At 43.0% G+C, this 15,657-nt stretch overlaps 1 protein-coding gene across 1 annotated transcript; it reads right to left on the bottom strand.

The window, feature by feature from the left end:
- Nucleotides 1–2,050: 2,050 nt before the first annotated feature.
- Nucleotides 2,051–15,324, bottom strand: LOC308588066 (ER degradation-enhancing alpha-mannosidase-like protein 2). The gene is made up of 11 exons (XM_081196274.1): nucleotides 15,118–15,324; nucleotides 14,059–14,169; nucleotides 13,256–13,295; nucleotides 12,283–12,388; nucleotides 9,855–9,980; nucleotides 8,071–8,282; nucleotides 6,734–6,875; nucleotides 5,784–5,908; nucleotides 4,878–5,022; nucleotides 2,907–3,028; nucleotides 2,051–2,606 (listed from the first exon to the last, which is right to left on the bottom strand). Exons 1-11 carry the CDS (start codon nucleotides 15,231–15,233, stop codon nucleotides 2,106–2,108), a joined length of 1,746 nt encoding a protein of 581 aa, XP_081052400.1. The 5' UTR covers nucleotides 15,234–15,324; the 3' UTR covers nucleotides 2,051–2,105.
- Nucleotides 15,325–15,657: the final 333 nt, after the last annotated feature.

Raw genomic sequence — 15,657 nt, 5'->3', positions numbered from 1 at the left:
GTGAGGGAAGCACGTAAGAAGCGGAGAGGCGAAGCTGTCATCTCCTTCTCCCTTCAGTCAAAGCCAGGACTTCCGGTATTTTGTGCGACGCTTTCCGCAGACACAAAGGCACGTGAGGTTCTTTTTAAATGCCCCCCACCCATTTTGCTTTGTTAGATAGCTACATGTAAAGCCTTTCTTCAATTAAGCTATAGTTGTGTACGAAATATTACTAACAACTACTTTTTTATAATCGGCATCAGCATATTATGTGCATATATAATATAATAAGGTAATAATTACAGTATCACTACTAATAATTAGTAATAATTATATTACTACTGCATGTTAGAATATTTGAAGCACTTCACGTGCATTTTCTAAGCAACCCTGTGAACACAAAAGTTTCGGGACGCTATATCGGCCCACAAGAAAGATTCTATAATCCATAGTAGCACAATACCTTAATCAGGCCAACCAACTTGGAACAAAGTAGCGTACAAGCTTTCAAGTTCCTCTCCATAAGTTCAACAGGGCAAATAGTAAAACGAACCTGGGAGGTTGGCCAAGGTGAAATCACAGGGTTTTGTCCTTAAATGGGACATGAGAATATATAAGTGGAAAGAAAAAGTAAATGCAAATCGCTTCTATGCAATTATGCTGACCCATAATCACAAAATGGGAGCTTTTCTGCTCCTTTCAGACAAACTGTCTGTTTAAAATCTGGCAGAAATCCTAGAAATTGCCAACATGAAACTTATACCAGTCCCATCTCTACGTGTTCCAGGATTTACAGCCTTCCTACTAGCTCACTTATCGTCATTTATTATTTATAAAAAGTACCCCATATGTATAGCATATAAAAATAGAAACACAAGTCTCTGCCTGCAAGAGGTTTCTTCCCCTTTTCTTTTTGCTTGCTTCATTTATTTTTCAGTTTTGCTGTTGCCACACTGGGGAACAAAGGTTGACTTCTTGTTACTTGCAAGCCAACACTCATGGTTTGCTTCTCTCTAAACAAAGAAAAGCAATGCATCTTAAAATGGAAGCTGCATTATATACCTTTAAATCCCCTTTAAAAAAAACCCTGCTTTATACAAAAAGTACTCCCAGCTATAGAGTAAGATAGATGTCTTTGCCAGAACAACCACATACAAATCAGAAGCCACCATCGTGTCCCAATTGGAAAGCCCCAAGACTACAAATAATCACCCTTCTCTTTAATGTCCATGATAGAAATGTGTGAATCCATCTATTCTCACAGCTATCAACTTAACATGTATACAGGGTGTCAGAATTCAAAGCACTCAGCATAATTATCTCAGCAATCTTTATGGCAACTTTGTAGGTTAGTACTGTATGTTATCTCCACCTTGCAGACAGCAGGCAAAGTGTGATTGCACAGCTGTTTGACTAAGGGCTACGTAGGAAACTCTTGGCAAGAGTGAAATCTGAATTGGGTACTTTGCAGGACAGAGCTACCACAGTACACCGTATCTGCAAGATCCACCCTGTCACCATGCTGTAAACAAACATCTTGTTCACTACAGACCAGGACAACATTTTATTGGCACAGTGTGTGGCAAGTTTTCAAACTATACCTTATTTAGGTGCAGCTGTTTAAGTTGTACATTACTTGAACGAGTCTCATCCAGGTAATGGTGTTGCATCCAGGCACCCACAACCTGAGCATGTAACCTATTTTTGTATTCTAAACACATTTGCCTAAAGATTATGCAGTTCAAAAACTTGCTTGCCATATTTCTTTTTGCATGAGGCCAACATGTCTATTTAATATCAGATCAAACTTGCCGTGCTGCCTGTGGTTAAAGAGTATGAACACTCTCTGAAAGAGAGATAGAGAGATAGAGAAAAATTAACAAACAAGGCATGCAGGGGGCTGGCACAATCTGGGAACTAAAGCTATACTAAGTGTCATACAATTGCTTTTTGTTGTTCTCAAAATACTTCTGCTTTCCAAAGTGGATGTATGCCAAAACACAATTTACTCCTGTTTGAAGATATGCCCCTAAGGATAGATATCCCCTCTAAGGAAACAGCAACAGAAAAGTGCAAATAAAATACATATTTATTGAATTCAACAACTCTGAATCAGAGCAAAGGAATCAAGTATTGTCTAAGAAGACCTGCCCTAGAACAGCCAGTTTGGAGTTAAAAGGTTGGCTAGGGCAGCTCAGGAGTGGGATTTTCCTTTTCTCTTTCTGTTTAGTGTTCATTTGCTCTTTGCGGCCTTCTGAAGAAGTATCTGCAGAGTCTTTGTGCGTCTCTGCTTCTTTTCCACCAGAAGTTCTTGTCAAAGTGAACTTCCTGCTTCTTTTCAGAGAATAGAACTCTCTCACTAGATCTTCTACCTCCCACTGCTCTTCCTTTTGTTTCCTGCAACAGTGCAGTGCAGCAGGGTCTATAGGATGAGCTTCAGTATTGAAGATGTATCCACCAGCACCAAGAACACATTCTCCATAGGGTGTCAGTACGACGTCAAAGGATGACCCATTGTTATGGATGAAGTTGTCAGGATCAAACAGTAGATACAAATATTTCACTGTTTCAGCCAGGAAGAAGGACTCCATGCGGTTATCTAGTTTGTGATCTCGCAGGTCTTTGATCTTTAAAATAAATGGAGGGAAAAGTGGTTACACTGCATATGCTGAAACAATTGTTTCAGCAACATTCTGGAGAAATATACAGTGGCACGAATCAGGAGTTCAAGTCTACTGTTGAAATAAGCAGAACTTAGAATCAGTACCATATTTGTGCCACAGAATAAAACACACACACACCAACCAAGACGACACATTCTGTTAGGTTAACTTTTGTTAGTGAGAAAAGGATGCTTGAGAGGGACACTCTAGCCCATTACTAAAAAGGAAGGGGCAGGGGAAGAGAGTTCAGGAGAAATACTTAACTGTTGCAAAGCCACACTCAACCTTGCTGATTTTTTCTATTGACTCTATAACATCTCTGCCCAGTTCCAAAAGGGTGGGATCTTGGGTAGCACGATATAGGTACATTGCACTCTCTATCAGTTCTGCAAAAATACAAAAAAGAAAAAGCTTGGGTGGAAATCAAGGTTGCACTATTGCAAATATTCTGTATGCACAAGATTATCAGCTTTCCAGATGGAATCATCTCCCCTTCCCTGTGCTGTACTTGGGGGGGGGGGGTTCTCTTCAACCCCCGAGCCAATTTCAGGAGGCACATGAAGGAGAGAGGGGAAGCCCCACTGCACAGGGTTTCAACTGATGAGGTGAATCCCACCCCTTAAGTTACATCATTGCATACACATGCATTTATTCATTACACAGCAAACACCTGCACAGTTTCCCAAAGATTCAGAACACACAATAGTTCAAAACAGAGGTCATCTATTATTGAATGAGGGACAAAAGAATCAGTTTTCCTTAAAACTCCCCCCCCCCATCATGCCACGTAGTTTGGAACTCATTTTATTCTGCATTAAGAGGTAGCTTGCTGTTCAAAGCTGCTGCCTTAGGCAACACCAGAGAACAATATGCATTTGGAACCCTATTTTTAACAGAAAGAGGTTCAGGAGCCACTTAGACTGAAATGTTAATGATCTATAGATTTATCTATAACCAAGGCAAACCACAAAGCAACTTGGAGATCATCCAAAAGGAAGCCACAAGGTACAAGCTAAAGTCTTAAACCATCTAGTTCAATATCTATATGACGTCACTGCGTGTGGTCTTTAGGAGATTTGGGGCTAAGGGTCATCAATAGGCTATCAACACACAGCTCTACTTCTCCATAACATTGAGTCAGGGGATGCTATGTATGATCTAAACACTTGCCTAGGTGGAGGGGTGATCTGGACAAGGGCCAGTAAACTAAGCATGAACTGTAGAAGGACAGAAGCCCTTTGGGATGGTGGTTCATGTGTTTTGGGAGATTGGACAATTGCCTGTTCTGGGTGGAGTTTTGCTCCCTCTGAAAGAAGAAGCTTGGACTTCTGTATCTATCTTTGTTGCTGGAGGCTAAGAAGGCCTTGGTGATGAGGAGTGCCTTTCACTAGCTTCAGCTGGTATGCTGACTATGGCCATTACTGGACGGTGATCCCTGCATTAGTAACCTCAAGATCTATGTGGGGCTGCATTTGGGCCTGGTCCAGAGGTGCCAGCTGATGCAAAATGCTGTGGGCTAGACTGCTGATGGGGGCAGATTACCGCCAGCACATAACTGCAGTGTTCAAAAGTTTACACTGACTGCCCATACGCTACTAAGCCATGCTCAAGGTTTTTATATAACTTTACAAGGCCCTTAACAATTTGGGTCCAGGGTACCTGCCTAATCCTTTGTATCTCTTCTTAATTACTGAGGTCTTTGGGGGAGTTACTGTTAGTGGTCCCCCGTGGCTTGAATACATGGCTTATATTCACCAGGAGCCGTTGTGTTTAGTATTGTGGGCCCAATTTTATGGCACTTGCTTCCAGATGACATAATGGAATCATAGAATTGGAAGGGGTCCTGAGGGTCATCTCCAACCACCTGCAAGGCAGGAATCTTAACACACAGTCTCCTCATCTGCTTTGAAACCATGCTTAGTTTTGCAAAAGCGCTAGCAGTTTTATTGCTGCACCCGTAGGAGGAATGTCACGAAGACTCCCTCCTTGCTGAACTTCCAGCGCCTACTGAAGACATTTATTTATTGTTGTTCCAGCAGGCATTTTAATTGGATTTTGAATTTATGCTTCTAACCAATATTTACTTTCAGTATTTCATCCTTGTAAACTGCTTGGAGATTGCTGTAGTTAAGCAGTATATAAATTATTTTATTTAAACATACACCTGCAGTATTTATATGCCTTGTAAACAACAAATGAAAGATGTCACATACAAAATACTTATTTCTCATTTACCAGGTCTAAGTGGATACCCTTCACGCTTTTCCACTGTATAACCCTGGGGAATATTGTAGAACTCAGGCAACCCACCAAACTGCTTCCAAACAGTGTAATAATTGAGGAATGTTCGCATTGCACTATCTATGTCTCCAATGAGGCTCTGGGAGGAAGAACAAAACCAGAAAAAACCCAGTGAAGTAACAGAAAGAATAGAGCATAGAAGACATAATCAAACCAAGCACAGTGTACAACTAGAACCCTCAAATAGTACTTAATCTGCTTTAAAAAAAGGAAAAGGGGGGGGGGGGAGAACCGTAATAGCACAATCAGCTATGTACTGAAATGGTGTCTGTAAGAAGACTTGGGATATAAAATAACCACAGGACGGACACCTCAGTGGCAACCAGGTGTTTTTTTTTTAAGTCTGGAAAGAAATCTACTAGAAATAACATGTTCAAGTTTAATAGGGCTACTCTGTTTTAAGAAATCGTTCATTTTCATTCCTAGATACTAAAACAGCCTTTGTCAGATTCTCAGCGGAATTCCAGTTCACACGGGATCAGAGAGACAACGAAACGTGGATTATTGCTAACTGTTTTCTTGGCAAGAAAAAGCCACAGCTGGTTTTCTCAGTGCAGATATTTGTCCTCATCTGCTTTAACACTTCTGATTTAAGTACAGGATTATCCAACACAGGCAAAAAGACTGGATTCATGTTATACTGCATTGGAAGCCTACTCTGATGCAGGTTCTCAGTTTTACTGTAGAAATGGAATTACAAAGAACACAAGCAATTAAAAGAGGGATGGATCCTGTGGCCACCAAGTATTGCTTGACCACAGCTTCCAACAACATATGAAGAGCCACAAGTTCTTTAGAGATCCCTGAGTTAAAACACTGCTGTCCTTCATCAGCCCTTACCTGCAAGCCAGGCCAGTAGGCTTCAAGGGACTGAAAAACAGGCATTGAGACTGTTCCTTTATACATCTGAACCCAGAGGTACCAATCATCAAATTTGGTGTAGTTGCTTATAGCTTTGTTGTAGTCTATAGAAAGACAAGTCAAAATGAACGATAAACATTGGAAGAAGAATTTCAGAGCTCCTGAAAATGAACTGGCTTTCATATATTCTATTTGCATATATTTCAAGGAACACATTTATGATCAGAATTTCCTTTTATGCTTAACAATGTTAAAGGGATGACAATACGCAAATATTTTAAACAGGAACTTTGCTTGCAACACATGAGCTTATACAGAGCAGTTACTGTTAAAAGGGGGGAAAGAAAAAATGGCACATGAGTTATCATTAAAACAGGGGCAAGGAGCCTCCGGGGCCATGGCCTGGACATGCGTCCTAATTTGGCCTGGCACCTGTTCCAATTTGGCTGCAAGACAGTTTCCCCAAACCATGTGCACCTTCCCCAAACCTGACAGAGGCAGACAGAGACAGGGCTGCCGATGCATAATCAGAAGCTTTAAAGTGTGATTCTCCCGATTGTGCTCATCACCCCTGAACAAGACCATCACATGTCACTGCCTTAGACTGAGTCAGATCCTTTGCCCATCTAGCTCAGTTTTGTCCACACTGACTATAAGCAGCTCTCTAGGGCTGCAGAGAAGAGAGATTCCCAAACCCTGGGACCTCTTGCATGCAAAGCAGATGTTATATCCCTGAGCTACAGCCCTTCTCTAATGTGATGAAGGAAGGAAGACAGTGAGCATTGTCCACCATGGCTGGCAATGCCTCTCCGAGATGGCAGGTGGAGGTATTTCCTGACCCTACCTGGTGATGCCAGGGATGGAACCAGGGACCTTTGGCATGCAAAGAAGATGCCCTGCCACTGAGCTATGGCCCTTTCTGAACTCACCTAGAAACATTGACATCAGCTCCTCATCCTGTAGTAGGATGGCTCCTTTAACAAGATACTCAAAATAGGAATCTACTCCGGCTCCAATGCCAGCATCCTGGGCTACCCATTTGGCAGTTACCACATCAACATGATTACCCACCTGAAGAAAGAAAAAAAGCCTCATTTATTAAAAGCTATAGATTGGGATTAGCATAGGTTTACATTTCTATACATTTCAGCAAACAATAGATCCTTGGTTTGTTATCTGTACAAGTTTCCAAAAAGCACAAGGATGTAACAAAAAATCTTATTTTCTGCAGCCCTTCTAACATGTATTTAGTACCAACAATGTGTGCTACTGTACAAATTCTTTGTTATAAAAACCTATGGGTGGTAGTCAACTAATTTTTACTGAGAATAAGCCCATTGAAATTAATGGACATAAGTTGGCCATGTTCGTTAGGAGAACTAACACAGGACCAGGCATCTTTAACATGTGACATTAATGATTCATTAACACAGCCTTTTAAACCAGAATGTTTATCATGGCATCAACTGTTTTGATCTTTATTTAAAATCCCAGTTGCATTTCGGTTCCAAGTTCTTGGATTTGCCCAAGAACATACCATAAGCCTAGAACGTAACTGAATACACTGGATTTCCCCCAGAGTGAATTTCATTTCCACATTAAATCCTGTGAGACACTTTGTGGATCATACCAGTTTTCAGTGAAAACAAGGACCAATGGCTAATGGGTGGTGGATGGCAGTGGGAGGGTCTGAAGGCACATGAGGCCACCACCTTGCTGAACTTAAGCAGGTCTGAGTCTGGTCAGTGTCTGGATGGGTCATGTATGCTCTCTTGAGTTCCATGACAGAAGAGATTCATTTAAGATGATGATGACGATGTGAAATGACCAATGAGGAAATTCCTGAATTGATTTGTATACGTGAGAAAATGTAAGAGCAAATCTTTTTTTTAAAAGATTTGTAAGAATGTGGAGGTAGGAAGTGACTGGGAGCAAGCAATGCAGGTTTCTACAAGTATTGTAGCTTCAACGTCATCTTCTAATATGATCGTCCATTGTATTCATGCAAAAAAGCTCAAGGTAACTGGACCACAATTTATTGAAAAATAGCGATGCTCATCCTTGAGGTAGACAAACAACAGAGGTTTGGGAGTAGAATTCAGCTTATACCAGCCTGTGTATGTTTATGGTACATGGTGGACCTGGTACTGTTATATTCTTGCAATCAATTTGTTTCAGTGGCAGCGTTTTAAAATAATTCAACCATACTTTCAATAGAAATCAAACTATGTAGCTGGAAAGTGTGACATGAGGTTTTTCCACTCACCAAGCCAATGTCAGAACGATTTTTCCAGAGGGTCTTAAGAGCCTTTCTGGCAACATCCTCGAATATTGGGTCACCTGTAAGATGACTTAACGTAGCAAATTCCACTATAAATGTACCAATTCCAGCAGTACAAGTAATTGGTGTCTCTCCAGGGTTTACTCCATGTAGTAAGTTCACTGTCCCATATGGCATTCCAGTTGGAGTCTGAAAGGCTTCAAAACAAAACTAGCATAACTGGGGGCCCAGTGTAGGTAATACAGTTCAAACTGTGGATTCTCCTCCCAAGGTTGGTTCCATAAATACTCCTGCCAAGTCTCCTATCAGGTGTGTTTCAAGTTTTAACAGCAAGTCATGTGACAGCCCAGCACAATCTAAACAGTGGGCAAACAAGTCAGGACAACTACTGGGAAGACTGCCTAATTCAATGCATTGAATTCAATGCACGTAGGTTTGTCTGCCTCGTCACCTATAGCGCACAGCTCAATTAGAACAGCAGGTCCAGTAAGCAAGGTATTTACCTGTAAGGAATTGTTACCAGCTCCTGGTGAGCAACCCTGATACACTGTCCAATCAAGCTCAACGGGCTTGGCAACTAATAGATTTCCTACATTTATGACAATAATTTAAAGATTTCCCAAAACATACAAACAAAAGAACACAGCTGTATACTGAAGAACTACTTTGCTCAAAGAGGTTTCTGTTGTATAGATTGGGATTTATATTCCACTTTAACAGTAACCCATTCACAGGGGAACAAATGCGAATCCTAGTAACCACAAGTTAAAATGATCATTGCTATTCAAATAGACAGCAAAGACTGTATGTTCTGTTTTAGCTCAAGTGTGCAATGAATGCTTAGTGACAAATACATGTCATATACAGCACTGTAAGTGCCTTTCTACTTCCTCAAAGTAAACATTGCATTAGCTGCATTATTTCTCATCTTAGATATTTATCAGAGCCATCACATTATCCACTAGGTAAAGGTAAAGGGACCCCGACCGTTAGGTACAGTAGTGGATGACTCTGGGGTTGTGGCACTCATCTCTCTTTACTGGCCGAGGGAGCCAGCGTACAGCTTCCGGGTCATGTGGCCAGCATGACTAAGCCGCTTCTGGTGAACCAGAGCAGTGCATGGAAACGCTGTTTGCGTTGCTGCCGGAGCGGTACCTATTTATCTACTTGCACTTTGACGTGCTTTCGAACTGCTAGGTTGGCAGAAGCAGGGACCGAGCAACAGGAGCTCACCCCGTCATGGGGATTTGAACCGCCAACCTTCTGATCAGCAAGCCTTAATCTCTGTGGTTTAGACACAGCGCCACCCGCGTCCCACATTATCCACTTAGCCATAATACTATTTTTGCTGCTGTGGTATACTCATTGATAAAAAAAGCAGACACTTGAGTCCATTTTCATTACTTCAGATTTTAGCAACATTTGGCCCAGTATACATTAGGGCAGCCTTTCCCAACCGTGGGTCCCCAGATGTTGTTGGACTACAACTCCCATCATTCCTAGCTGGCAGGTCTAGTGGTCAAGGATGATGGGAACTGGGGTCCAGCAACATCTGGGGACCCAAGGTTGGAAAAGGCTACATTAGGAGCATAAATATTTATTTTCAACGCACTTGAGATATCCAACTACATCTCTTCTGCTCCTAGCAATTTGCAAGAATTTGTCCCCCTGCAGTTCCTGGTACCCATTACTTATAATCTAGTTTAGCCTATAAGGCAGCAACACAGAAAGGGAGGAAATGAATTCTCAGAGTCTGCAAGAGTGCTCACCTGGCAAAAGTTTTCGAGCTGCATCCTCTGCCATCCTCAAGAGGGGCCCAGAGCAGGGCCATCCTGCTTCCACTTCAACACCGGCCTTCTTTGACAATAAGTGAGCAGACAGGAGGCCGCCAACCACTGAAAAGGGGAATGCACAGCTTATTTAAAAAGCAAAGCAGTGCTGTCTCAATGGCAAAGGGTGAATATGTTATTTTTTATTTGATTTGTATCTTGCTCTTCCTCCCAAAGGAGCCCACAGCAGCAGACATAGCAATGATAAAACAAAACAAAAATCTAAAAACAGTTAAGAACATTATCTCAGCTACTGATCTCACAGTCTCTTTCAGCCATCAAATGCCTCAGTAAACAGGAATGTTTTTGAAGGCCACCAAGAACGGACAACTGAGGCCAGGCTACTCTGACCTTGGAACAGATGCAGCTGGTGAATCAGCCTATGCTAGGTATAAGCACTCCTAGCCACAGAAGCAATATGAGACTCCAGTGACAATCCAGTTGGGATCCGGGAATACTCCCAGACTACAAGCCTTTTCCTTAAGAGGGGAGTGCAACTCCTTCCAGAACTTGTTGTACACCAAATTCCTGGGCATGGGAACTACCCATCCACAGTACTTCTGTCTTATCTGGAAACAGTCTCAATTTATTGGCCCCCATCTAGTCTACTGCTGCCTCCAAACACCTGTCCAACACCTTCACAGACTCCGATTTCTATGGAATGGAAGAAGAGAGCTGAGTACAGTGCTCCAAATCCCCAGATAACAGCTCCCAACAGTTTCCACATATATTTTAAATAGCTTAGGAGACAGAATGAACCCTTGTGGGACCCAACAGCCCAAAAGCTAAGCAGTAATCTCCTAGTAATATTTTATGCTAGTGATCCTGGAGGCAGCAGTGGAACCACTATAATACAGTACTTCTAACTCCAACCTCCCTGAGTCGCTCCAGAAGAACACCATGGTCAATGGTGTCAAAAGCCATTGAGAAATCAAGGAGAACCAGCAGAGTTGCATTCCTCCATCACTTTCTCAGTGGAGACTGTCAATCAGGGCGACAAGAGTGTTTCAGAGCCAAAACCAGACTGGAACGGATCTAGAAAATCCACTTCCTCCAGGCATATCTACAGCCGACTAGCCACCATCCTTTTGATAACCATGCCCAGCCCCTTGATCTGCAATCATAGTATATTTAAAAGGAGGAGCAAACAGACTAATTGGACAATCAATTCCTGGCTTAAGAAGTCAGTATATGCAGGAGCTACTTGTGGGTGGCACTGAGTTCCTTTGAACAAGCCACAATTCAGCTTTTAACCAGAGATTTGTTTTATGTGCAAAGTCATAAGCTATGCTATGTGGGTTCCAAACCAGCCAGGAACTGGAAATCAAATTTAAACCATGGCCTCACATCCAGTCTTGTCTGACAGCCCATTAACCACAGTTTCCCGGTTCACACATAATGAGAAACTAGGGCCAAAAGCTGAATCTTGGCCTGTTATGCAGCTCACATGAAGGAGTTGCATGCGAGCACGCATGGCACTTTCACATCCTGGCTTCTTAACCCAGGATTTGATTGGCCAATGTGAAGTGTGCAGAACTGATTTCCTTTTCAGTGGCTACAGAGGAGCCAGCCATTTGGTTAAACTTCTCAGGAGACACACATTAATTGTTCTTATCCCAGCAACATCTTTTCCCTTGATCATTGCAAGGATATACTGTGTAAGTCATGAAATGTTCAACTTAGCGCCTTATTAATGAATACAGAAAAGCATCAGAGCAAAAACTTGCACTAGAATCATCACAAAAATGTTAACAGCAGCCCGGCTGAATAAGACGAAAAGCCCATGTAGCTCAGGTCTGTATTTCTAACAGTTGCCAGCTGACTGCTTCCAGGACCGCTACAGGCAGGGGATAGAAAGCCATAGTTCTCTGTCTGATTTCTCTCTTTAATACAGGGGTGGGGAAGTGGGGACCCTCTAGAAGCTGCAACTCTCATCAGCCCCAGAGAGCAAGGCCAAAGGTCAGGAATAATGAGAACTGGCTTTCAACAATATCTGGTTAATCCACCCTTGTTCTAATCTGGTATTGTATTACCTCTGAACAGGGTATTTCTATAACTTTTATTTCCCTCTCCATTTTCCATTCTTCCAACCCCCAGTGCTTTTAATATAATGCTTGCCAATTTAGGATTACACTTTATACCTCTTATGGACTCTGCTCCGTGAAAAATTAAGCTATAATAAATTGTCAATCCTTAAAAGGCTGCTACAACTGACTCTTTGTTGTTTTTGCTACAACTGGCTACACATGGCTACCCTTCCGAATCCTGTTACTATATTACACACTCATCTTTCCTCTGTGCTGCAACTCTAGACTAATTTGTTATGCAAAATATTTCCAAGACAGGGACCTTTTTGAGTTCCACTCACCTCTGATGTTGGTTTCAAAGACAGAAGCATTTACATCGATATCAAAATTCACACCCTCCTGCAACACGCTGACAACTCTCTGGAATTCAGAGACGTTCCCCAAAATCTGGGAATAAATAAATGTAATTGAAAGCATACAATTCATGAGACTGCAAACATCTAAATTTGGGGGCAGGCAGGATAGAAATCAGTAGGAAAGATATATTACAGAATATTACACTAGGGCAATCTAGCTTTGCCCTTGAAGCTTCTTCAGGTTGTTATAATGAAGAAAATGTGGTAGAACTTGGAATGTTGGCATTGCATCAGCAACAGAAGTTGGCCTTGTGAACAGGCCAGGTCCCATCCTCAGCATCTCCGGATAGGTCTGGGAGACACTCCCTGCCTGAAACCCTGGAGAGCTGCTGCCAATCAGTGTAGACAATACTGAGGTAAATGGACCAGTGAGTCTGACTCGGTATAAAGCAGATTTCTATGTTCCTATGGATCAAGTCTGGAATTAGCTGGCATCTACCTGTCTTGGGAGACAATGGACAACTTTACTTCTATATTTGGGCTGTATCCTGCACTGCACACATGGAGTTCCAGTCTCACACTATCCTCTTCTCTCCCTGTGCACCCCTAAATCTGTTCTGAAAGGTCCCTCAACCCTCTGGAGAAGATTTAGGGAAGCTGCAGGCAAGAAAGGGGAGCATGGTCCATTCCTCATGGAAACATATGTTGTGTAAGTGAAACAATAGTGTTGGATATAACCCTTTGTTTTCAAATTTGTGAATCCATTTTGTGCTTGGAATCCATTTTGTGCTTGGTCTTAGTAATGCTGTCATTTTACTTGTTTGTAAAGAAGTTGAAAGTCGGGAGAAACTGCAAGTATGAGGGACAGAATTTTTTTCTACCAATATGCAATATGCCTGAGAATAAGCAGGACCTGATAAAAATAAGAAAGATTATGTTACTGACAAATGGTACTTACTAGCAGAGTGTCCAGCGCATCAATCAGTGTGAGAGAAAAACTGAAAAAGAAAGGAAGGCAATGCTGGTGAGGCAAATGTTGCATCAACCACAAAATACATAGAAAGATGCACATGTTGGCATTTAACCAATGGGCTTCTTCTCTGAAAAACCAGAGCTGGAGCAGCTGCAAGAGATGGTTGTCCAAGTCTCTGTTGGAAAAGATCTAGTGAGGGAGAGCCTAGCTCCACTGTAGGTAATTAGTTCCATGGCTAAACTGCTCCTACCATTAAGAGGTTTCTCCCACTGTTCTACTGAAATCCATCCTCCTGTAACTTGAGCCCATTACATCAGGTTCTGCAGAGAACTTGGCCTCTTCTGTGCAACAGCACTTCAGGTATCGGAACAGTTTCATCATGTGCACCTCAGTCTTTCCTCACTAGGCTAAACAAACCCATTCCAAAGGCAGTGAAAAGGTTAATTAAATCTATGCTGTTCCAGGACAACTAGCATATGCTGCTTTTGCAGTCAACAACTGAAGTTATAAAACGGACATCTGGTTTTTTTATTGTTTAACCTGTTTCTTGGGTCTAGATTCTCTGGGATATCTGAATAAGAATCAGACAAATTTAGCATGACATGTCCTCTAACATGGCCTTCCCCAACATGGGGTCCTCCAGAAGACTGCAATTCCCATCAGCTTCACTCAGCATGGCAAGTGGGGGACGACAACACCTGCTCTAGTAAACAGGGACATACCCTAAGAAGGTGTTATTTCAAAATTCCACAAGCAACCAGAGAAAGAACATTCAGTCTTCCCAGTACCTTCCCCAAGTGTCCTGCCCATCACATGTCAGAGGGCGCAGTTCATCATACGGGAAGGCGTTTTCCAGGTAATTATCATAAGCATGATAAAACATGGACTTGACTCGCTCTCTAAAGGGAGAAAAAAAAGACGTTTCAGACTTACAGTGTTACAGAAAAGTGGACAACACCACAGAACAACAACAGCAAAAAATGTGACCTCTACAAAGGTGAGCATAGCACTGCCAAAATTTTGAAAGGAGTGGATCACACGGGCCCTCAGTAGGTCACCTCAGCAATTCTCTTCCTTCCAACTTTCTTGCTTCCTGCTTGATATACACAGAATGCAGTGGAAAGCAGGAGAAGCAAGGGAAGACAAAAGGGCCTCTGTTCATGTCTTCACACCAAACCAATGTCTTCAAGATTCCCTTATAAATAATTTCCAAAAATCTACTGCACTTTTCCTACTTTCTCAAAGGAAGCACTTCAGGTTTGCAGGATCTACGGTACTTCTGGGGATTTTTTTTGCCTCAAGTTTCTTCACAGCTGCTTTTAACCATGACCACAAAGACCTGCATATGTTAAGAGCAGCATGCCCTCATATATGACTATGATATCTTGTTTACTTTTCCATGAAGCCACATCCCTAAGATATTTAAACAAACACATGGATAAAATGACTGTCGTTTCTTAGTTTTCTACAAGGGTAGAACTTGCCATCTAAAGTCTAATCCTCATCCTCTGACTTTTTATTTCTGTTCCATCCTCACTATTAGACAACAAGCACGTTTTAAAAAAAGCAAACTGATAAATACAGCTGCGTATTAGAGGATTTCCGCCCTCTCCCACCCTCGGTTTTCCACCTGAGAGCAGGGCTGCCACCATCCTTTTTTCTCCCGTTGTCCTTGCGGGAGACTTGATGACAAGTGAAATTCAACGTGGCCAGCCAGAGAGGCACGCCATGGAAAAAGGGGAGGCTTCACCTGTTGAAAATCCGCCTGGCATGACAGAGCCTTTAGAAAAAGGAAGGCAAAGGAGCCCAGGTGGTGATGAGGGAGCAGCGAGCTGGTCCGGGCTCACCTGTAGCGGGCGACGTCGACCTCCTTCCCGGCGGCCGGAGGGGGCTGCCCCAGCGAGTGCAGCACCCACAGCCAGAGCCAGCCCAGCCGGTGCAGGGGCGGCGCCGACAGCAGCATCTAGCAGCCGCGCGCAGCGAGGGCAACCCGGGCGCCCTTGCCTCCCTCTCCCCGCTTCCGCGGCCATCAAGCAGCCTCCCTTCCGGGACACGCCCACTCCTGTAGCCCCGCCCACCCCATCTTCTCCGAGCGCCTATCAGAACCGCCTGCCCCTACCGCCCCTGCGGTAGGGATGACGCGAGATGAAAGGGTTGGTGAGCTCGGAGGGCGCCTGCGCAGAGGGGAGTAGGGACGTGTTCTAAACGGCGTGGCCGGTAGAGGCCGCTGCGGTGCGCCGGTTCTGGCTATTGGTTGGTGCTCTTCCTATCGCAGAAGGAAGGAAGGGAGGGAGAAAGGGGAGAGGAGAAAATAAGGCTGGCTTTCTGAATAGCCCTGTGTTGAATCATTGGAGCATAGAATTATAGGTAGAAGAGACCCCCCCCTC

The sequence above is a fragment of the Podarcis bocagei genome (genome assembly GCF_964188305.1).
Source record: "Podarcis bocagei genome assembly, chromosome: 5".
NCBI lineage: Eukaryota > Metazoa > Chordata > Lepidosauria > Squamata > Lacertidae > Podarcis > Podarcis bocagei.
The sequence above is the reverse complement of the archived record's forward strand: the minus strand, read 5'-3'. Positions and strand labels throughout refer to the sequence as shown.